The 22,560-nt window shown below is 40.1% G+C and overlaps 1 protein-coding gene across 17 annotated transcripts in view; it reads left to right on the plus strand.

Annotated features, from left to right (window-relative positions):
• Positions 1-22,560, plus strand: part of MIPOL1 (mirror-image polydactyly 1) — a 283,359-nt gene that overhangs the window by 78,973 nt on the left and 181,826 nt on the right. For 14 of the 17 annotated variants that reach the window (XM_043549731.1, XM_043549737.1, XM_043549733.1 and 11 more), the window contains 4 exons: positions 2,343-2,387; positions 4,176-4,404; positions 7,531-7,663; positions 10,437-10,542. In XM_043549731.1, coding sequence (XP_043405666.1) covers positions 2,363-2,387; positions 4,176-4,404; positions 7,531-7,663; positions 10,437-10,542 — 493 coding nt within the window. In that variant the 5' untranslated portion in view covers positions 2,343-2,362. The remainder of the gene's footprint in view (positions 1-2,342; positions 2,388-4,175; positions 4,405-7,530; positions 7,664-10,436; positions 10,543-22,560) is intronic. The other 3 variants (XM_037900633.1, XM_037900630.1, XM_037900631.2) reach the window with 1 other exon arrangement.

The raw sequence follows: 22,560 nt of genomic DNA on the forward strand, positions 1-22,560 counted from the left end.
AGACACAGCTTGCACTCATGGAAGGGGTTTTCCTGGGCGACAGTAGCTAGGTCACTGGAAGCATTCTTCCATCGGCCTAGCTCCATCTACAGTGGGGTCTAGGTCAGCATTGCTACGTTGCTCGGAGGCGTGGATTTTTCACATTGCTGAGTGACATGGCTATGTTGGCCTACATTTTAAGTGTAAGCCAGGCCTGGGTGAAACTAGACTTCTTGTTGTTCAAACTGCGGGGGGGGGGGGGAAGAGGGCATAAACAGAATAAATAATGAAAAGTTAATACAGATTTTGTTACCATTCTTTTTTTAATCATCTAAGCTTGCTGTTGATACCATAAGTATGGAAATTTGGGTTTTATTTAAAGTATGGGGTTTTTAATATGATTTTCAACCTGAGTGTCCCTTTAACAATGACAGCATGGGCCCATGAGCTTGTAATTTAGTAATCTGCTTTCCAAAAAAAGCTTAGTTCATTTTCCAGAATGTATATTGCTCTTTGTCTTTCTCTCTGTCTTCCCTCTTCCTTCCTTTGTCTAATTTCCATCCCTCTTGGCCATCTCTGTCCTCTGCAGATAACTCCTATCTTACCTACCCTACTGCCTGATCAGTTCTTTCCTTTCCCTTTACATATATGTAGATCCCCAGATATTTCCTGACAAACTAAGTGCTGATTAGCTGAGTATAGCAAGTGAAGTGTTGGGAAGTCCCAGAGGGCTACGCATCACCAGTTTTAAACCAGCATATCTCCCCTTTTCCTTTATTGTCTGTGTAGCTACAGGATTCTCCAGTAGTCTGCTTCCCCACTCCAGTGTCTCTGACATTTCAATGATGATAGAAATAGTAATGACTGCTGTAGCTTACACTGCGGCAGGGCTCAAAAACTGCTAGGTGTTTTCCATGCACAGAGGAAGTCATGGTCCTTTCCTCAAAGAGTGTACAATTTAAAAAGACAAAGACAGAGGAGGACTAGGGGGAAGGATGCATTTATATTGTAGGCTCATATTTTTTGTTTTTTTACTACTTGTTTCACCCTCCATCACTCCCAAGTTAAACATGTTAAATTTCCCTCCACCTTATTCTCAACACAAACCGACCCCCCTTTAACTTTCTCCACCCCACAGACCTGCCAGCTTCAATTATAGTGTCTTTATATCCCTTCTTAACATTTGCCCCCCTTTCCCTCAACATGAATGAGCAATTCATTCAAGATAAATTGATGATCAGCTGTTTGGTTTCACCTTTGCCGTGAAATATTAATATGGAATTTATATAGAAAAAAGGTTGGTTGGCCCATGCGAGAAGAGTCAAAATCCATGTTGTGGTACCACTTCAATGAAAATATATTCCAGAATGTCTAAAAAGATGCTGCGAGTCCCATCCATGGCACTCTTCATGCAGCCTGATTATAGATATACTTTCAGTGTCTGTTGTGTCTGTGCACTAGTACTGATTAATGCACACCTTAGGATTCACAGGAGGCATGAAGCAACACACCCAAGGTGGGCAATGATCCATATTGTTGCATAATTTAGCAATAAGCCAAGTTATCATCTTGCATCAGCCCCAGGGTTTACATTATTAGTTAGGGAGTTGAAGGTGGTTCTGTAGCTAGGACAAATGGTCATGCTTATTTGGTGAATAAAATATTTCTGAAATTGATAAAAGTCACAATACACAGTAAACCTGACTGCATTTACAAAATTTTCCTCAAAGCACTCTGGTCCAGACACGCTCAAATGAGGACAATGACATAGTTGTAGTGCCTTGGCAAAGAAAGGATGCAGCTTTATTGAACAAGCAACAACTTCACCCTTAATGCCCCATGACAGATAGTCCTTCCAATTCTGAGAGGGGGAGGTTGCCACCTTTCCTCTCTGTCTTATAAAACCAGTAAGGAAGGACCAGGTCCCATAAACATCCCTCAAGCCAGATCAATTACAGGCCCTAAGACCAGCTAATTGAAATGTCCCATGCAAATTTGAATCCATTGCAATGATGACTGGCTTTGCTGATGACTCAAAGGAGACATAGATTTCCAAGTCCTAACCGCTCCTCGATTGGGAATCAGAGAGCACCACCCTACTAGTGCCCTAAACAGTACAGTTCAGCTCACCCTCCTGCAAGAACTCAGTACATACATTGATGTGGTTTAAAAGCTGCAGATGTGAAAAATAGGAAAAGGAAAACCTCTGCTATCGATCACCTTATGCCCTGGAGTATGAGGGCTGAGATCTCTTGAAATTTTGATCTGTCCCAGTGTAACTACAAAGGCTGATTAGCTTGTTATATACTTGGATGATAAGTATTTTAGGGCAGGAACCATCTTTTTGTCCTGTGTTTGTACAGTTCCTAGGGAGTCCTGATCCATGACTAAGGCTTCGAGGCCCAAAGGTAATACAAATAATAAATAGTAGGTGTGTGGTGGTTGGAGAGTTCATCGCAGTCACTAATCCATCCCTGCCTGAGGTGCTTCAAATAAATACTAGTTATGGAGTCTACTGCTAGAATACAGAAAGAAAATAATTACCTGAGATTGAACCAAACTATTGAGAGCAAGTACGAATTTCAGTAATGCAGCACCCATCCTATAATGTGCAGGGGGGTGGTTTGTATTACTTTGTATGCAAAGCAAAGGGTATCTAAAGTGGGAGAAGTGGAGGAGACAATGCATTTGCAGACAAAATTCGTCAATGTGTACTTGGTAGATAGGGAAGCAATTAAAGGTAGTTCAAGGAGCACTCCCTTTAGTGGTTACACAACCAAAAGGGATTCCACCCCCGCCCCCCACAACGAGGGTTTAAAGGCAATAAAAACTCCCATTACCTTAGTTCTCTAGCTAATAGTGACTGAATATACCCAGAATGTCCCACACCCTAGTGGGGGCAAGATCTGTACTCAGTGTCTCTGCTCTGCCTTGTTCATTACAGCGAGGTCTTCCTTTGCTGTGTATTGTAGCAGGGAGAAAGAGGCTGAACCACTTTCTCCCAATAGCTCATAAATCCAGCAGCAGTTTCAATGAACGGCCAGTCAGAAATCAGGGGTGCGTGGGACAATGAGCAGTAGTGCAGACCTGATTCAGGAGTCCTGCCTGTCCTGCATAAGTTCCGTAATAGTGCTGCGATAGCCTAACCTGAGGGAGCAAGCTTCAACCCCAGTGCTGAGGCAGAGATTGCAGCAAGTGACTGTGTGTCATTGCTATTCCTCCCTCAGGAAAGAAAGAGTCCCACGATTTCAACAGATTTTAGGGAATTACTTTATTTGAATGTTCTTGGATTAAAGTCTCTGCTTCTCTGTTTTATATGCAATACAGTATCCTGGGTTTAATGGGTATTTTAAGGCTATTCATAGAACAGTAACAGGGCATAGACAGTTTTTTCTTGTATCTGTTTTGAGGGGAAATAATGAGTCTGATCAAAGTACAGTATGTATAGAATAAAAGTAATCTTAATAAACAACAGTGACACAAAACAAAAACCCTCCTCAAGAAGTTTTAGAAATAGAACTCTTGGTAGTCTCTATTTAATCTACATAAAACAGATAGCTAAGAGTATACCTGCTTCTGAAGATTTGCAAATATTATTACACTCTCTGGGTGAATGATGCACTGACATGCACTGGCTGCATATTCCAGCAGACTTCCACAAATTGTGGTGGCAAAACTATCATAGCACATGCTGGAGTATCATATTTCTATAGAAGCTGGAGAGCTGAGTGGAGCCAGGTGCTTTGGGAGCTAAGAGGAAAATTAACATAAGCTTTGAAGTCAAGAGGCCTTAGTGTAAATGAAAATCAGGCTCATAACGCGCTGTAATACAGGCTTACCCTGGCTATTGCAGGTCATCTGTCAGGACCAATGATCTATCCTGTTAATAAGTAATTGAGAGGGAAGAGAAATCAGGAAATGGGGAGCAATTTTTGACTTGCATGTGAAATATCCAGTAAAAATCAGTAACTCCTGAATATGGACGGATCTCCTGAGTCAGTGCTTTGGATACACTCCTCTCCTTTCATCAATAGGATGAGGGAGCAGTGGATCTAAATTGGTATGTTTCCTCCTCCTGTTACAAAGAAAAGTGTGGGTGGGTTTTAAAACTTCATAAATTATTTTAAGTGTATGCGTTCCTTCAATTTAAAAGGCAGTTCAAGGAGAACTTTTTGTTAATTTTTATCTTCAAATAGAAATCTGTAATCTGGAACAGCAAAGAGAAGACTTTTGTCCGAAATTTCAGCTTTATCCAAGTTCTTCAAGAAGCCTACGACCACAACATGAATTGGTCATCCAAGGCAATGTTGAAGCAATGAAGCTGTCAGATTTGCCAACAGCCACCTCACTCAGTGTTCAGAGTGCTAGCACCCAGAATGTGTGTCTAGATCATGTTATTGCCCCTTGTACTGCTGAAGAATCAAGGTAAATACAAGCTTCTTTTATATATTTTTCCTGGATTGAGAATATTTCACTATTATGGGTAAAATTTTCAAAGGCGATGAAGGGAGTTAGCTGCCCAGCTTGCATTAAAATTCAATGGTATTTGGGTGCCTAACTCCCTTAGGCTTTGAAAATTCCAAAAATATGGAGCATTTCTGTGTAAATTGGAATGAGTGTAAGGCTACTTATGTGTTGGATTCATAAAAATGGTCACCATGCTCTCCCACCCCTAGGCCATGTCTCCTGGAATCCAGTGTGTCTCCCACTCCTTTCAGCTGTTTCTCCTCAAGCACTAATCCAAAGCTATTGTGGTGCTGATAAATGTTTACCTAGGGCTATAATAAACCTGCACAAAACACTACTGAAATTTAAACAAGGCATGGTCACTGCCCCAAAGAAGGTAAAATCTGCATCAGACAAACATTGAAAATGAAGCTAACTATAGAAAAGAAGGGGTAGCAAAATGAGGGGCAATGGTTAAAACAAAGTCTCTTTATGTCACAAATGAAGTTCTGACACTAATTACAATTGGGTATTGGGCTGGGCAGCAGGAGAGAGAGCTCAGCAGTGTAGGCCACTTACGAAAACCAAGGCAAAAGAAATGGGTCTTGGAGAGAGGGCTTGAAGGAAGAGAGTGAGGCTGTTGTTGGGTGCACTGGAAGAGGGGCTTTCATTCACGAGTGAATTGAGTTTATGGGAATTAAGACAAGGAAGAGGAGAAACCAAGGGAGCAATGATGGGTGAGGAGTGGGCAGACCACCTGGTGTGAGTTGGGGGAACAAAGGCAGATAGGAGGTGAGACGTAGGCAAAGCCTTACAAGTGAGGATGAGGATTTATAATACTTTGGGGAAAGCACCCACAGAAGGAATCTAGGGGGCTATGGGAAAGGGAGGAATGGTCTGTGGAGTGAGAGAGAGATTATAACGTGGCTACAGAATTGTGGATAGATTGAAGATGGGAAGATCAGGGAGGCTGGGGATTAGGTGGTTGTATTATAGTTCAGGTCAGAGAGAGACATGTTGTGTGAGCCAGGGTATTAGCAATGGGGACTGAAAAGAAAGGATGGTTTTAGAAGTGGTGAATACTGGGGTGTGAGAGGAGAGAAGTGAAAGGGTCAAATGCAACTCTTAGATGTGAGATGGGCAAGTGACTAAATTGTCAGTAGCAAAGGTGAAAGGAGGGGCAAGTTGATACGTGTTTACATCTTTCTGCCTTCCATGTAGATTCCCTCTTATCTTTTTCCAGTGTTAATAACGCTTCTTGTGTTCACCTTCATAATACCAACTTCTTACGTTGGTGAGTCCAGTTGAACTGATAACTGGTCCTACCACTTGCACAGCTTCCCTCTTGCTTCAGTGCAAGCTACCCTTGTTTGACATAATTGTGCTAACATGCTACTCAATATGGATGTCTTTGATAGAAAGTGATGAATCAACTGCGGTAGCCCTAGAATTCCATGCATAGTCCTCTCGACACATTCCTGGGGGCAGCTGATCTCTCCATGGCTCTATGGATCCAAGATTTGTTTCTTTGTGTGCTGGAGATAGGATCCATAGTTTCATCCTTGATCTGTTCATGTTTATATATAATAAAAATTTCTGGGGTCTGTATATGTTAATCATTGGTTGTCTTAATGCAGATATTCTGTAAGGCCTTTAGTAGACTTATCCATATTATTTTCCATTCTTTATTTGACCTGTTTTGAGTCCCATGATAATCTATATTGCATTTTCATTATAATTAGAATGTGAAACGCTCCTTCATGTAATCATGTGTGTATGTACTTATGAGAAACTCTGATTTATTTACTAGGGGTTAAATTTTCAAATGCACCCTCATGACTTTGGAGCCTGAATCCCATTTTCAAAAGTGACTTAGGCAATCAGGAGCCATTGATTTAGGAAGTCTCATTGAAAGTCAGTGGGACTGTAGTGTCTAAGTAAATTTTTGGAAATGGGATTTCGTTTCCAAAGACACTTAGCCACATTTGAAAATATTTTGCTAGGTCTTCAGCTGTCTGGGAAAGATCACCCTTGGTTTTCTCCTATTTATTTTTGGGAAATGTATTGTATTTGAAGATAGCGTGCACAAAAAAAGTTGCAGAGTTGTTATGTCAAAGGTAATAGGTTATATTGTATAAAACTTAAGGTTTCTGTGCCTGTTACTTATAATCCATGAATTTCTCCCCTAATCCATGAACATGTCTACATTGGTTCTGCATTAGAGCTAAGATCTGAGTTATCTGGAAATAACAGGTGACAGAGTAAAAGGAATTTTTAAAATCTTACTTTGAGTTGGGTCCTAGAAAGGTAGACTACAAGACAATATTTTGTAGACATTGGTATACTGTTGATGAAGTTTAAATTTTTGTCTGATTGGTATAGCAAGAGTGCCCAATTCAGTTTTTAACCAGGAAAGGATTTCACCCCTTGTTATCAGCTCCCTATAGTAGCTGGTATCAGACCTTAGAAGCAAAATAGGTAGTATAAAGGTTCAGCAGGAAATTTCACCACATTGTATTCCAAAAATTAACCTTTTCAACTCTACCTTATCTCTCTTCTTTCCATCACTAAATAAATGCTCTTGGAATAGGGTGGTATAAAGTGGGAACATCCTGTGGTCTGATATAATATTTAGAATAACATAAAATCATTTTCTAGAATATCAAAAATATGTTTTCCTTTGTCTCATATCTTTTGAATATTTTCATTTCTTTTCGTTGAGTGACCCATTCTCTTGAAATATATACTTTATCCTGAGCATAAATTTGATCCCCCAATATTTTCCTTACGTTATCACTCCAGATTAAGCTCAGCATTTTTGATATTTACTTCCTTTATGCATTTCCAATTTATAGACTTCATAGCTTATTTAGCTTCGTTTATTTTATATACTAGCATTTTAATACATTTATTATTTCAAATACTGCTGCTCTTGTAGGTTTAAAGATGAGAAATAGCATTGTCCAGCTCTATGGCTAATTTATAAATCCTAAATCTGTGATAGTTTTGTAAGCTTCAGATGCAGGTAGTGGATGTCTTGCTGAATGAGAGAATTTCTGTTCTATTGATTGATGAATTTTTTTAATCTTTTTTTAAAAATCATAGTATTACAGAAAAACAAGGTAGAATGCTCTCTGACCTTATGACTTCTTGGAAGGAGACTGGAGACCTAGATAAAGAGATGAATATTGCATTCCTTTTAAAAGAATTGGATGTTGTAAGGGCAAAGAATAAAAAGGTACAATAGAGATATTCAGATTACAGTACTTGCTGTTTTATTGTTTCCCATTAAACCTTCATTTCAACCTTTTCTAATATAGTTTTTTTAATTATTTTATTTTATTGCATTATTAATCAATAGATCTCTTGTCATTTCTACTCTTAGTATTTGCGTAATGAATGTTTCCAAGGAAGTGAATAATCTTTTATTTTTTGACTTTTTTAATCAGTGACATCAATTCCTATATCATAGATATAGATGCAAAATAAATATATCACTGTAGGGCCATTCATTAACATTTTACTAGGTTTCAGTCAGACTTGTGGAGACTGGGGAATTTAGAAGCAGAAGGGCTAATCTGAAACCTACTGAAATTAATGGAAAGACTCCTGTGGTCTTCTGTGAGCTTTGGATCAGGGCCCACACTGGGCTAGTTTCATGTCAGTCATTCACGCTAATGACTGGGAGATCCAGTACAGATCACAGAATTTTGCAAATGAGTGATTAAGTAAGCACGGTACAAAAGCGAGAATAATGTGTCACAAAATGTGCTTTGTCCATTTATTTTTACAATAGTTTGATATTTCACAGCAAACTAGTAGTAAAGGTATCATACAATATTTTGAAGAAGTAATGATATTTAGTAACATGAAATCTCACAACAGTGCACTCCTATTAAAACTTTTCTGAGAAGAGGGGAGAGACCAATGTCTTAAAAGCAGAACGTAAATAATTAGACATAGCAAATTGTTTCAGGCCCCAATCCTGCAAACATGCATATGCTTAACTGTACTCATTTTGGTTGTCCTTTTGAAAACAAGTACAGAAATGTTCACAGATTTGAGGGCTTAGTAAATTCCGCTGTATTTATTTTCCCTTTTTATTAGCATTTCCCCGTTGTCATTTAATTAATGAATTTCTGCATTGCAGCTGATTGACTGAACTTGATTTATTTAGCAGCAATGCCTCTTCAGGTCTGTTACCGTACCTGGCCTCTAACAGCACCTCTGTTTGTTTAATGCTGACCACATTTTTCCATCCCAAGCTTAAATTATCTACTCTCTCACATTCCCTCTCCTACTTGCTTAATTCCACCTTTAATTAGACTAATACCAAAATAACAATTGCAATCTCTACATATATTTCTCCAAATTTCTCTCATTTTAGATAGAAAACATTTGAGATTTTTCCCCTACCCCCTCATGTCCTAATCTTGAGGGAAACCCTAGAGATTGTACAAATTCTTAAGCATTGATCATTTTAATATAACCTCTGCGTCCCTCTGTTTGTGCACTGTAATCTCCATTGGATTTTTCTCTCTAGAATTTGGAGGAGTTTGAGACTCTGAGAGTTCTTGGTTCCAAAGTTATTCTATCTACCAAATGAACTCAATCCATGTTTTATTAGTGTTACTTTAATTCCCTCAGCCTCCATCACTACCTTGTCTTGGGTTTTGTTTTGTTTTTTTCGTGTGTTCTAGACTAGACTTCAGCCTTCTAATATAATGTTGATGGTAGAGAGTTTGAATGATGGTGCTTCCACATTTTTATGAAAAGTTTGAAACCTACTTTCCAGAATGGCATTCATTTAATCTGTTCTGTTAAACAATTTATCCCCATGGATTTTCCCCCATTCTCAGACAGCTCAAGCATTTCATGACGCTATTATCAGCTGTTTGGCATAAACATTGGCTAGAAGCTTATAAATAAGAGCAATAATTTGTAAACTGGAGCTCTTGCTTTATGAATATAGTCCATCTGATAGGCAGGCCCCAAATGTCACTTGGTTGTTTTAATGTAAGTTTTGGGGTAATTTCTGTTATTGGTTACACCAGGGATCGGCAGCCTTTGGCACGCTGCAACCTTTGGCAGGCTGGGCCGGTTTGTTTACCTGCTGTGTCCGCAGATTCAGCCGATCGCAGCTCCCACTGGTTCACCACTCCAGGCCAATGGGGCTGCGGGAAGTGGTGCAGGCCGAGGGATGTGCTGGCCGCTGCTTCCTGCAGCCCTCATTGGCCTGGAGTGGCAAACCGCGGCCAGTGGGAGCTGCGATCGCCCAAACCTGCGGACGCGGCAGGTAAACAAAACAGGCTGGTCTGCCAGGGGGCTTACCCTGATGGGCCGTGTGCCAAAGGTTGCCAATCCCTGGGTCACACGCTGCAGAGGTTTCCATTGTCAGTGAGAGTCACATGTGCATAACCAAATGGCAGATTCTGATGTTTCTGCGGGTACATTTTTTTACAGTTAAATGACAGCCACACTTTACTGTTTCCCAAGTACAGATCCAATTAATTCCCAAATAAAAGAAGGGCTCAATATGGGGAGAAAGAGTCAAAATTCTGGCTTGAAAAGAATACAGAAAAGAATGTATTGCACCTACAAACTTGGCCCAAACCTTTCCGTTTATCTGCACTGAACACCATTGCTATGAAAGGGCTGTGAGCTGAAAGAATATTCCAGGGAATAAGATGCATCGTTCATCCCATGCTGCTTCTGAATTTCTTAATGTAACACTGTTACAGCTAGTAGTTTCTGAGTTGGAGTATCCCAAATAAAAACAGTGCTGTCTGTCGTACAGAGTAGATGAAAACAAGGGGGTTGAAAACAGATGGTGTTTTCTGCTTTAGTGTTTTAAATAAATAGAAGTACGTTAAACATCTGTGTTGTTTAATATTTGTTTTCTTTGGGAGGAAAGGAATCATTTTATAACGGGAAATTTTTATTTTGCTGAAGATTAATGGACAGGGTATATTTGTCAGACAAGAATCTTATTGTCCATTTGTTCAATTAAGCTTCAGGATAAGCTGTCTGAAAAAGACAAGGAGCTGAAGACAATAAAGCTGGACTTAGAACTGCAAGAGAGAGCTACAGAAGCTAAGATTGCGGAAAAGACTGCAGGTACAGTAGACAAGCATTTAACAGATGGCCCTATGGATCATACAGTACCCATGGTTGCTATATGACGTAGCCTAGTGACTGTTAGCTATGTTTGCTAAAGGAGGGAAGATTTGATAATTTTTTTTTATGTGTGGCTGTTTAGAGTTGCTTAGAAAATAGCTGGCTTTAACATCCTGGTACTGGTATTAGTGAGAGCTTTACCTGTATTCATACTGATTTGGGCATTAAGTGCATTGTTAACACCATGTCAATCCAATCACAAAAAGGTTGTTTGTTTTGTTGGAAGGTCCTGAACAAACAAGAAGAAATAATGATTACCAGTGCCTCTACCTTTCAACCAGCAGTTCAAATACCACTTATTGTTTTAGCTTGTTCAGAGCAATACTACCCCACCCGCCCCCCCTTTGTATGGAGATAGTCACACATTCACCTCAACTGGAGACCTGCACTTTACTTGAAAAATCTGTTCTTCTGGTAGTTAATGAATTTTCATCTCATGACATTGATGATGGTATGTCTCCAGAGGATGAGGTTTATAAAAGATTTCCAAAGTGCAACGATTTTAAAGTTTACAGTTGAAAGTGACTACTTTAAAATAGATTTTAAGAACAATACAGATGTGAATATATTTAACCATTGTTCTCTGGGTAAGTATATAAAAAAAACAGTTATCTTGTTAAGTTGCAAAAAGTTATATTTTAAGTAGAATATATTTACATTTGACAGTGATTTCTTATATAGAGCCAGTACACCGTGAGGCTAAAATATTATAGAAAGATGATGTTTAGTACCGTAAAGAAAGATGACGACGTTCTTTGAGGTCTTTCTCCATGTGATTTAAACAGTTAATTGCACCAGAATTTTATAAAATGCTTCACGCAATTTATTCTCAGCCATATTTTATGAGGTTTAAGTTAGGTGCAAGGTGTAAAATTATGTGTCTAATGACCTGTCTCCAAGATATTGGTACTGAAAGGGAGATTAATCATCACCAGAAAAATAGTGGAAAAGAATATAAGTAAACTCTCCAACTGAAAAATCAGATGGTTGGCTATCTGTTTAATGTCAAGCTCCTAAGAATACGATATTCTTTTATGTGTGTATATCACAGATGGAAGAGGAGGTTTATGGGGATGAGGAGCTAGATAGTGTGAAACAAAATAAGAGAAATTCTGGATATTATTAAATTCTGCTAGTTTCTTTTTTTGAATGAACCCTCTTGTGTATATTCAGAAGAAACATAAATCTTCTGTATGTGTCATGATAACATCTTTTGTTTGCATTAAATTCCAAGTTATCTGTTTGTTTTCTGGATGTTTGCATAGCGTCTTACCTATTGTATATAATACAGAAATATTCTATTTAAAGTAAACCTTCATTGCTCATTAAGCCTATAGGGAAAAAGCCCCTGTAGATATAAAATACATAGTCAAAATCCTAATCAGTTTCCTGTAAGGATAGGAAGACACAACTGTTGGCAATCAGTTCCCATCTTAAGTTTTTAATTTTCTGTTTACTTTAGTAAATTTATTAATGATATCCTCTCAGAAGGATATGACATGATATGATAACTAGATATGGACATAGCAATAAACCATGCAAACCCGAATGTGAATCAAAGCTTTGAAGTCTTAAGAACATTAGGGTAACTTTTTAATAAATTTTCCCCCTCTCATCTTTTCTTTGTTTCTGCATCTCCTGTTCTGGAAGAGCAGAAGTGTCTAATTGCTGGGAGACTGGGTGTCCTTTTATTTCTAGCCTGACTGGAAGAAGAAAGCCTCCAATATCTCTCGAGTGTTTGCTTCCTGCTCGGTTTTACCAGTGTAAAAGTTTCAGATAACTCCAAAATTTGGAGTGCTTATCCAAGTTATCTAAACCAAACTGAACTTGTGGAGGTTTGCCGATCTGTCTAATAAAAACTTCAGGGGCAGACCTACTTTATTATTAAAGAGCATAATAATGAAGATTCAGTGTATTTAGACAAATGATTTTTTTCAATTTGTTAAGTTCATTGAGAAAAGGGGAACACATGGTGTTATGATTTCATGTAACTAGTTAATGTTTAATTGCTATTGTATTTAACACATTGAGAATGAAGCTTATAAATATGGGTGTTTGCATTCTTCCTATTGCTTAGTACTGACTTTGTGATAAGAAAATTACTCCAGAAAAGTACATTGTAAAAAGCATCACATAAGGACATCATAAAAACATTTACCACCTTCTTTGGGAGGGATTACAATTCACTTTTTAAAAATGAACCTTCCAATTTATAGAAGGCCTTGCTGATTTAAAACCTGTGTCAGAAAGGCAGAAAAAGATACCTGACATCTCAGGCAGTCCAGTTTCTGCATTGGTTATGGTTACTCGCTAGTTGTGGTACTTCTTCCCAGGTGATGGCAATTCGCTCAGTGTTCTCTGTCACTTCCTATGCCAGATCTTCCTTTGCCTTCCTTGCTTTCTCTTTCCTCTTTCGGGTATGCAATTCAGTGTTTGCGTAGCATGTTTCCCATCTGCCATATGGTGTTCACATCCCAACCACCTGAGCCGTCTTACTTTTCTAATATGTCCTGCTCTGTCATCAGCCTGGTCCTATAAATCCTGGAATGGTTACTAAGTGCAATCTGGAATCAGATCTACGTTTCTGTGTCCTTGAACTTTTCTCTTGCTAGAACACTGTCTGTGTGTCTTCATGATCTTTGAGTTTAAGTTGTAATGTGGACACTAAAATATAATGATCTGAGCCAATATCTGCTCCTCTGCTGACTCTGACATCCCTCAAAGAAAATAGCACATTTTAGATATACACACGTGCTCTGTCTGGTGGATAGTTGCATAATCTCGTGATCTCCGTGTGACCTTGTGACTCCTCTTGTCCTCCTATCTTTAGGGTGTTTGTGCCACTGAGAATCGAGACCTATTCGTCATTATCAGTTTGGATGCCTTCCGCTGCTCTGCCTGTGACTACTTCCCAGCCAGTAGAGTTGTTACCAGTTTGTGCATTGAAGTTGCCTATCATCACCTTGATTTTGTGGATAGGCACATCGTCCAGTTGTTGCTGCACCTGCTCATAGAATGTATCTATTTCACTGTGGCCTGCTGTGTTTGTTGGTGCATATACTTTTACAGGTGTCCTGTCTTGTTTGCAGCATGGCTGTCGTTATTCTCTCATTCACTGCCTCCCAAGTCAGCAGAGTCTTCGCTGTGATTTTATCCAGCATAATTCCTACACCTGAGTATAAGATTGTAGTACTATCAAACTCCATCTTGCCACCTCCTGCCCATCTCATTTCACTGATATTAAGTATGTTCATGTGGTATTTTCTCGTTTCTTATGTAACTTATGCCAGTTTTTCTGTACTATACAAAGTTCATAATTCCATGTACCTGTTCTTGTTACAAATTTGGTCATGAGGATTTGATGTCTTGATTCTAGCTTCCTTTTGGCTTTCACTGAGATCTGTCGTATTTGGGTTTTAAGCTCCATTTACATCTACCATCCTCGATTTTTGGTTCAAGACAGGGGTGGGCAAACTACGGCCTATGGGCCACATCTGGCTCGCCAGCCAATTTAATCTGGCCCTTGAGCTCCCACTGGGGAGCGGGGTCTGGGGCTTGCCCCACTCCTGCACTCCAGCCAGGGAGCGGGATCAGAGATCACTCTGTATGCACATGCTGTGGCTCTGTGTGGCTCCCGGAAGTAGCGCCATGTTCCCCATCCAGCTCCTATGTGTAGGGGCAACCAGGGGGCTCCACACTCTGTCCCTGCCCCAAGCACCACCCCCGCAGCTCCAATTGGCCGGGAACAGTGGCCAATGGGAGCTGTAGGAGTGGTGCCTGCAGATGGGGCAGTGCGCAGAGCCGCCTGGCCGCGGCTCCGTGTAGGAGCCAGATGGGAGACATGCTGCTGATTCTGGGAGCTGCTTGAGGTAAGTGCCACCCGAAGCCTGCACCCCTGAGCCCCTCCCATGCCACAACCCCCTGCCCCAGCCCTGATCCCGCTCCAGCCCTCTGAACCCCTCAGTCCCAGCACAGAGCACCCTCCTACACCCCAAACCCCTCATCCCCAGCCCCACCCCAGAGCCTGCACCCCCAGCCGGAGCCCTCACCCCCCACATGCCCCAATCCCCTGCCACATCCTGGAGCCCCCTCCCACACTCCAAACCCCTTGGTCCAAGCCTGGAGCACCCTCCTGCACCCCAAACCCCTCAGCCCCAACCCCACCCCAGAGCCCACACCTCCAGCTGGAACTCTTACCCCCCGCCCCAGCACTCCAACCCACTGCCCCAGCCCAGAGCCCCCTCCTGCACCCTGAACTCATTTCTGGCTCCACCCCAGAGCCCGCAATCCCACCTAGAGCCCTTACCGCCTCCTGCACTCCAACGCCAATTTCGTGAGCATTCATGGCCTGCCATATAATTTGCATACCCAGATGTGGCCCTCAAGCCAAAAAGTTCGCCCACCTCTGGTTTTGCCCACCAACTGTTACTGTTGCAGTAAGGCTTTACCTTAGTGGGTTAACATAAGAATGACCATACTGGATCTAAGGTCTATCCAGCCCAGTATCCTGTCCACCGACAGTGGCCAATGCCAGGTGCCCTAGAGGGGGTGAACCTAACAGGTAATGATCTAGTGATCTCTCTCCTGCCATTCATCTCCACCCTCTGACAAACAGAGGCTAGAGACACCATTCCATACCCATCCTGGCTAATAGCCATTAATGAACTTAACCTCCATGAATTTGTCCAGTTCTCTTTTAAACCCTGTTATAGTCCTAGCCTTCACAACCTCCTCAGGCAAGGGGTTCCACAGGTTGACTGTGCGCTGAGTGAGGAAGAACTTCCTTTTATTTGTTTTAAACCTACTACCCATTAATTTCATTTGGTGGCCCCTAGTTTTTATATTATGAGAACAAGTAAATAATTTTTCCTTATTCACTTTTTCCACACCACTCATGATTTTATATACCTCTATCATATCCCCCCTTAGTCTCCTCTTTTCCAAGCTGAAAAGTCCTAGCCTCTTTAATCTCGCCTCATATGGGACCTGTTCCAAACCCCTAATCATTTTAGTTGCCCTTTTCTGAACCTTTTCTAATGCCAGTATATCTTTTTTGAGATGAGGAGACCACATCTGTACACAGTATTCAAGATGTGGGCGTACCATGGATTTATATAAGGGCAATAAGATACTCTCCGTCTTATTCTCTAAACTTTTTTTAATGATTCCTAACATCCCATTTGCATGTTTGACTGCCGCTGCACTCTGCGTGGACGTCTTCAGAGAACTATCCATGATGACTCCAAGATCTTCCTCCTGATTAGTTGTTGCTAAATTAGCCCCCATCATATTATATGTATAGTTGGGGTTATTTTCTCCAGTGTGCATTACTTTACATTTATCCACATTAAATTTCATTTGCCATTTTGTTGCCCAGTCACTTAGTTTTGTGAGATCTTTTTGAAGCTCTTCACAGTCTGCTTTGGTCTTAACTATCTTGAGCAGTTTAGTATCATCTGCAAACTTTGCCACCTCACTGTTTACCCCTTTCTACAGATCATTTATGAATAAGTTGAATAGGATTGGTCCTAGGGCTGACCCTTGGGGAACACCACTACTTACCCCTCTCCATTCTGGAGAGGAGTGTAAACCCAACTGCAGAAGCATCCTTTTTTATCCACACTTGGGACTGGCACTGTTGTTAAAAAGAGAGGTTTCAGAGTAACAGCCGTGTTAGTCTGTATTCGCAAAAAGAAAAGGAGTACTTGTGGCACCTTAGAGACTAACCAATTTATTTGAGCATGAGCTTTCGTGAGCTACAGCTCACTTCATCGGATGAAGTGAGCTGTAGCTCACGAAAGCTGATGCTCAAATAAATTGGTTAGTCTCTAAGGTGCCACAAGTACTCCTTTTCTTTTTGTTAAAAAGAGAGTTCATTTTTAAATGGAAATTTCCATAGAGTTCAGCAGCAAATAACCCAAAGCTTGTCACTTTATACTTTTCATTTCTAGAGCTTTGTACATGCATGGGAAGAGGTAAAGAGGAAGAACAGAAATATCTGAGGGGTTGATGGGAGAATAACAAAAGATTAAGTAAAAAAGAGTGAGGAAAGAAACACAAGGCGTGTGTTTGTAGTCATATATAAGAAATAATGTACTGTCAAATATAGTCTTTATCATTCCTTTTTGCAGCCCTAATAGTGAGTTTCAACCTCTGTCTTGGGTTCCTGTCTCTGCCCCAAGTAGCTGGGACTAGAAATAGGGAAGAATTTTGTTGTTGTTGCAGTTCTTTGGCCACTAGAGGCTATTATTCCTGCTGCTGCTGCTGATTTCCATAGGCTCTGTCTCTCTCTCTCTCTCTCTTCTAATTCTTTACTGTTCCCCCTGCCTGATTCTCTCTCATCTAAGCCCTCATCTATGGAGGTATTGTTCACTTAATTATCCCTCGGGAGGAGGAAGTAATTGAAGAGGCAACAGGTGAAGGCAGAGGAAGAGAGAGCCATATAGGGATTGAGCGTAGGGTGATGGAGAGGAAAACAGGGAATTCTGTGGGAGGGAAGGTTGTGGGAGAGGAAGGAGGAACCTCACAGGAGGGGTTGTGAAGAGGAAGGAGAAACCTCTCAAAGGGGACAGAGGAAGGGATGGACACCAAAGGTGGAAAGGGAGAAAGGAAAGTTGCCCCCCAGGGGTGGGAGAAGGGGGGACCACACCAAAAAAGGTAAAGGGAGAGTGGAAAGTAAGGGTGGAGACACTGCAAGGAAGAGATGGGAGAAAGAAGGTGAATATCCATTCAAAGGTGTGAGAGGAGGGAATGGATCTCAATCTGAACCAGGATGATAGTCCACTAGACCTTCCCCAAGAAGAAACAAATAGATATATAGGGGGCAACCATTGTCTGCTAACAGGAAGGAGCAGTTGTGTGTAAGGGAGAGTTTCAGCGTCTAGTTGAAGCCCCCATTGGTTTGTAAAAACTTCCTAAAGTGCCAGACGTTTGAGGGTTGCTCCTTCACTGGTTTTGTACTCTAGGTATATTTGCTATATAGAGAGTCTTGCAGGCTCTTTATTTTAGTAGGGCTACATCACTGCCACAAAGTGTTACTTAGTGACACAATGTCATGCTGCAATATAAGGGGGCTAAGCATGTAGAATGAGACTGATGACCAAGAATGGCAACAGTGATGTCTGTTCTCAAGTCTCTCTAGAAGGTCTGAGCTTCAGGCTCATTGCATCACAGGGTTGCTCAATACAATCTCATGGCCAATACAGTCTCTCTCAAGCACAAAAATACTTTTTTTCTCTCAGTAGATTAGCCTCCCCACTTGGAAATGGGAGATGAGACTTGGATCAATGACCGTGAAGAGTAGAAAATTCCTTCAGGGTGAGGAGGGGGAAGAGTCACGTCTCTGAACTCGTACTTTCCAAAAGGGGCAGTCCAAGCATGCTGATTAAGCAAGTGGTCAGCATACTAATTCTAAAAAATGACTGGCTATTTTGACCAGCCATAAGAAGGCTTCCAGGTTATCTGCTCTATTCAGTGCATCGTGGACAAGGAGTGGTCTGTTCCTACATTCCTTTAGATCATGTAAATAACTTTCTCTCTTAACATCTCTTGCTAGCTGCAACTCCAGATGTGATTTGGCCTTCCTTATTTCACTCCTGCATGCCCGAGCAATATTTTTATACTCATTCCTGGTCATTTGTCCAATCTTCCACTTCTTGTAAGCTTCTTTTTTGTGTTTAAGATCAGCAAGGATTTCACTGTTAAGCCAAGCTGGTCGCCTGCCATATTTACTATTCTTTCTACACATCGGGATGGTTTGTCCCTGTAACCTCAATAAGGATTCCTTAAAATAAAGCCAGATCTCCTGGACTCCTTTCCCCCTCATGTTATTCTCCCAGGGCATCTTGCCCATCAGTTCCCTGAGGGAGTCAAAGTCCGCTTTTCTGAAGTCCAGGGTCCGTATTCTGCTGCTTTCCTTTCCTCCTTGTGTCAGGATCCTGAACTCGACCATCTCACTGTCACTGCCTCCCAGGTTCCCATCCACTTTTGCTTCCCCTTCTAATTCTTCCCGGTTTGTGAGCAGCAGGTCAGGAAGAGCTCTGCCCCTAGTTGGTTCCTCTAGCACTTGCACCAGGAAATTGTCCCCTACATTTTCCAAAAACTTCCTGGATTGTCTGTGCACCGCTGTGTTGCTCTCCCAGCAGATATCAGGGTGATTGAAGTCTCCCATGAGAACCAGGGCTTGTGATCTAGTAGCTTCTGCGAGTTGCCAGAAGAAACCTCGTCCACCTCATCCCCCTGGTCTGGTGGTCTATAGCAGACTCCCACCACGACATCACCCTTGGTGCTCACACTTCTAAACTTAATCCACAGACTCTCAGGTTTTTCTGCAGTTTCATACCGGAGCTCTGAGCAGTCATACTGCTCTCTTACATACAGTGCAACTCCCCCACCTTTTCTGCCCTGCCTGTCCTTCCTGAACAGCTTATATCCGTCCATGACAGTACTCCAGTCATGTGAGTTATCCCACCAAGACTCTGTTTTTCCAATCACATCATAATTCCTTGACTTTGCCAGGACTTCCAGTTCTCCCTGCTTGTTTCCCAGGCTTTGGGGGAGAGAACGTTGGTGGTGAGAGGAGAGGAACAGGAGTGTAGTAAAGAGATACATATCCAGTGTGCTGGCTGGGACAGATAAACTAATGCTAGGCTGGGATTTTCAAAGAAGCCCTTAAAAGTCCCAACCTGGGTCATTCCTTGGACTGTTCTTGTGAGTTTAAAAAAATGCATTCAGAAACTGATACAAAAATAAAATAGGTTGGCAAGTATTTCATACTTACATCCAGTTTTTGACTGTAGCAGTGTTCTTAAAATAGACTTAAGAATGTTCTTAAAATAGGAAACTCGTAATGTGAAGGTAAAATTTTTCACAGCTCTAGAGCACTGTAAGTTGTGAGACAAGTGCTTTGAGATCCCTGAATTTTCAGCAGGATAAATTATTTTGTTATTAAAAATCCAGTAGATAATTGCAGAACATTTGTTTTTGTGTTTATATATGAATGTATTGGGAAAAGATTGGTCCATGAATTTTGCTATATGAATGTTTAAAATATTGTTTTATGTAAATTGTGAACTCTTTTGGAGGTTTTTCCTCTCTCTCTCTGTTTTTAAAAATAAAAAAGGAAAAGTTCCACCTTTTTCTCAATCTATTATCTGCTGTTTGTGTTCCATATCACTTACTGTTATACCTGTTTTGCAGCTTTATATGTTTGTCTGTCTCTCTTTTTCTCGGTCTCAAAAAAAAAAAGTAGCAATGGAGTACAGTACAGGAAAACTTACGTTTTCGTTTAGTCTGTTCAAGTAGTTAATATTGTGTATTCATGTTTGTGCAGTTCTTTGGAATACTCAGATGTGGTATAGGGTATGCACATAATGAAGTGCAGAGCATTATTGAAAATGTCCTTAATTTACTTGAAAAATTGTAATTACTGAATAAATGTGCAACAGTTCAAACAGCAGAATTGAAGAAAACAAATCATCCAATAGGATGCTAGGCTAGAGTTAAAGTTTAATTTAACATTACTTATTTCCTCTTACTTAAGTGGTCTTTTCACTAATTAAGTGCCAATGGTGGTTATTTCTAGCACTGAGAAAAGTATTTTCCATTTCTTTAAAAGCTTGCTGTAGAGTCCCCTTTTTAGATGTTAGTTATTTTTCTTTCTTGCATGTCATCCATTAAAGATTAGCTGAGGAAGGTTGGAGCATGGAGAGATTATGAATGACAGAACAACTCCTGTGGAATAATAATCAGTTTTTGGTATTTAATGCTGTTTGACTTTTGCAGACACATTTCTTATTAACCTTTGGTACAAAGAGAAATCCAGGTTCCTGATAACTCATGGAGAAGATGAATTCAAGATCCTCTTCCAATTAAACTGAAATAAGGCCAATATTGGGCTTTAGCCAAAAGAACTCACTAGTTCCCAACCCTTATGTTTATAAACCTAAATACATATGACATTCTACGTTTTTAAAAAGTATGTAATGCATATACTTACACTAATTATTCAGCTCTCTGTGTATAATTATTCATTGTGTATACAGTATACATAATTATTTCTTGGTTTTCTTGTCATTAATGTTGCATTATGCAAACCCACTTTCTAAATGTTTTATCAAAATGTATCTTTATACATAGTAAAATCTTTAAAAAGACAATAGTGTTTGAGTTACGAGAATGGGAAAGTACACAGCTGTCAAAAGAACAGACAACGTAGAGTTTTCTTTGCAACTCTGATGACTTGGCAACATAATGAACGTTTCACTTTAAAGTTTACGTTGAAATGCTCAGAAATGTCAATAGTCTAAAAACAATATACAGGTCACAACTATCTAAAGTATAAAATTTGATTGGATGGAACAAGTTCAGTATTTTAGTTATTAAGCCATATACAGTTTTGCTTTTATGTAAAAATAAATCCAGCATTTATTTCAGATAAGGCCCTGTTAGTGAGTTTTTGCTCCATGATGCCAAGTAAACCATAAATATAAGATCCGTTTTTCCTTTATACACAAAAGAAAGGACTTCAAATCATCTTCTTTTTAGGGAATAGCATGGACTACACCGGCTATAGTTGTTGAAGTATAACACCCAAACATGACCATAATGTGCTTACATTTGTATACATACCCATGTTACTTACCAATCCTTTTTCCATTAAAATAATTAAATAAAGCTATTTAGGAATCAGTTACTCACAGAAAAAGGCTGAACAAGATTGCTGTGCAGTTTTTGAAAAGTCAGCTGTGTGGAATTCAGTATGTTGAAAGCAGAGAGGTTAAAGTTGTACAAGGATTAGCTTTCACAAGAGCCAGGTTAGGCAAGTCCTGTGGAGAGTCGGTATCTAAACCCACAAAAATTCTTTTTTCTTTTTTCACTGAATTGGATCTGAGTACACAGTGAAACCACGGTACAGAGCCACATTTGATAAGTGCCAACTAAATAGTTTTAGCCATTTAGTTAAATCAGTGTGTTTACAGCATTGGAAATTTAGGAGCAGATGAATACAACAAACTAAATACATATAGCAAACACAAAGCAATAAAAGTGTCAGTGCGTCTATCTGTGTTTGTACAGATTGCTTTATCTACAGAGTCACATTTATGTGTAAATAGCTTGTAGTCGGTAACTCCTAGTATAGACCAGTCAAAAACGCTTTGCAATTTTTGTTCATCAGCCATGTGCTTCTGATTTTTAGTTACCTGACAAAATTTAAAATAAATTAATGGTAATTTTCAAAATCGCAATGAAGAACCTGGTCATGTTGTCCGTTTCATAGCAGAACGTTAGAGATCATTTAAAAAAAAAAAGTAAGACATGGGAGTTTTGCCACTGAGTTCAATGAGAGTAGAATAGGGCCTTTAGGTTTACAACATTTCCAGGGATTATCAGCATTTTGCAATGTGTGTGTGTAGGCAGATTAATAGTACATTTTAATGACATTCACAGTAATGTAATTACTCTGTTTCAATTTATTTGACTATTATAAGTTCAATTTCTAAAATAAGAACTGGGGGTTAATGACTAGACCCAAACCTGAAAAAAGTCTGTCAATTTATTTTGATTTCTAAAGTAAATGAATAAAGAAAAGATTTTTTTAATGGAAATTGAGTTTTGGCAAGTGTTTTAAAACAAATATCAATAGTACTGGCCCATCTAGAAATGGCATAGACAGGCTCCAAACCGGCTCTGACCAGAAGGACAGGGCACCCCAATGCTGGGGGAGGCTGCAAAGGTGAAAAGGAAGATGGTTCTTAGTGACCCTCTTCCCTGTTTTTCTCCTTTCTTTTCCCACTCTTGCCCTCCTTCCAAAAACAAGCAAACACAAAAAAACCCCAAACCATTTACATCCATTCCCCGGGATAAATTTCAGCTGACAGATCCTTCATAGAAACAACTAAGCAGAACAAACAAGAGACCCATTACTGGAATCTTAAATTCAAAGTATGACTTTACCAA

This window comes from Chelonia mydas, chromosome 6 (assembly GCF_015237465.2).
Source record: "Chelonia mydas isolate rCheMyd1 chromosome 6, rCheMyd1.pri.v2, whole genome shotgun sequence".
In the NCBI taxonomy this organism is placed as follows: domain Eukaryota; kingdom Metazoa; phylum Chordata; order Testudines; family Cheloniidae; genus Chelonia; species Chelonia mydas.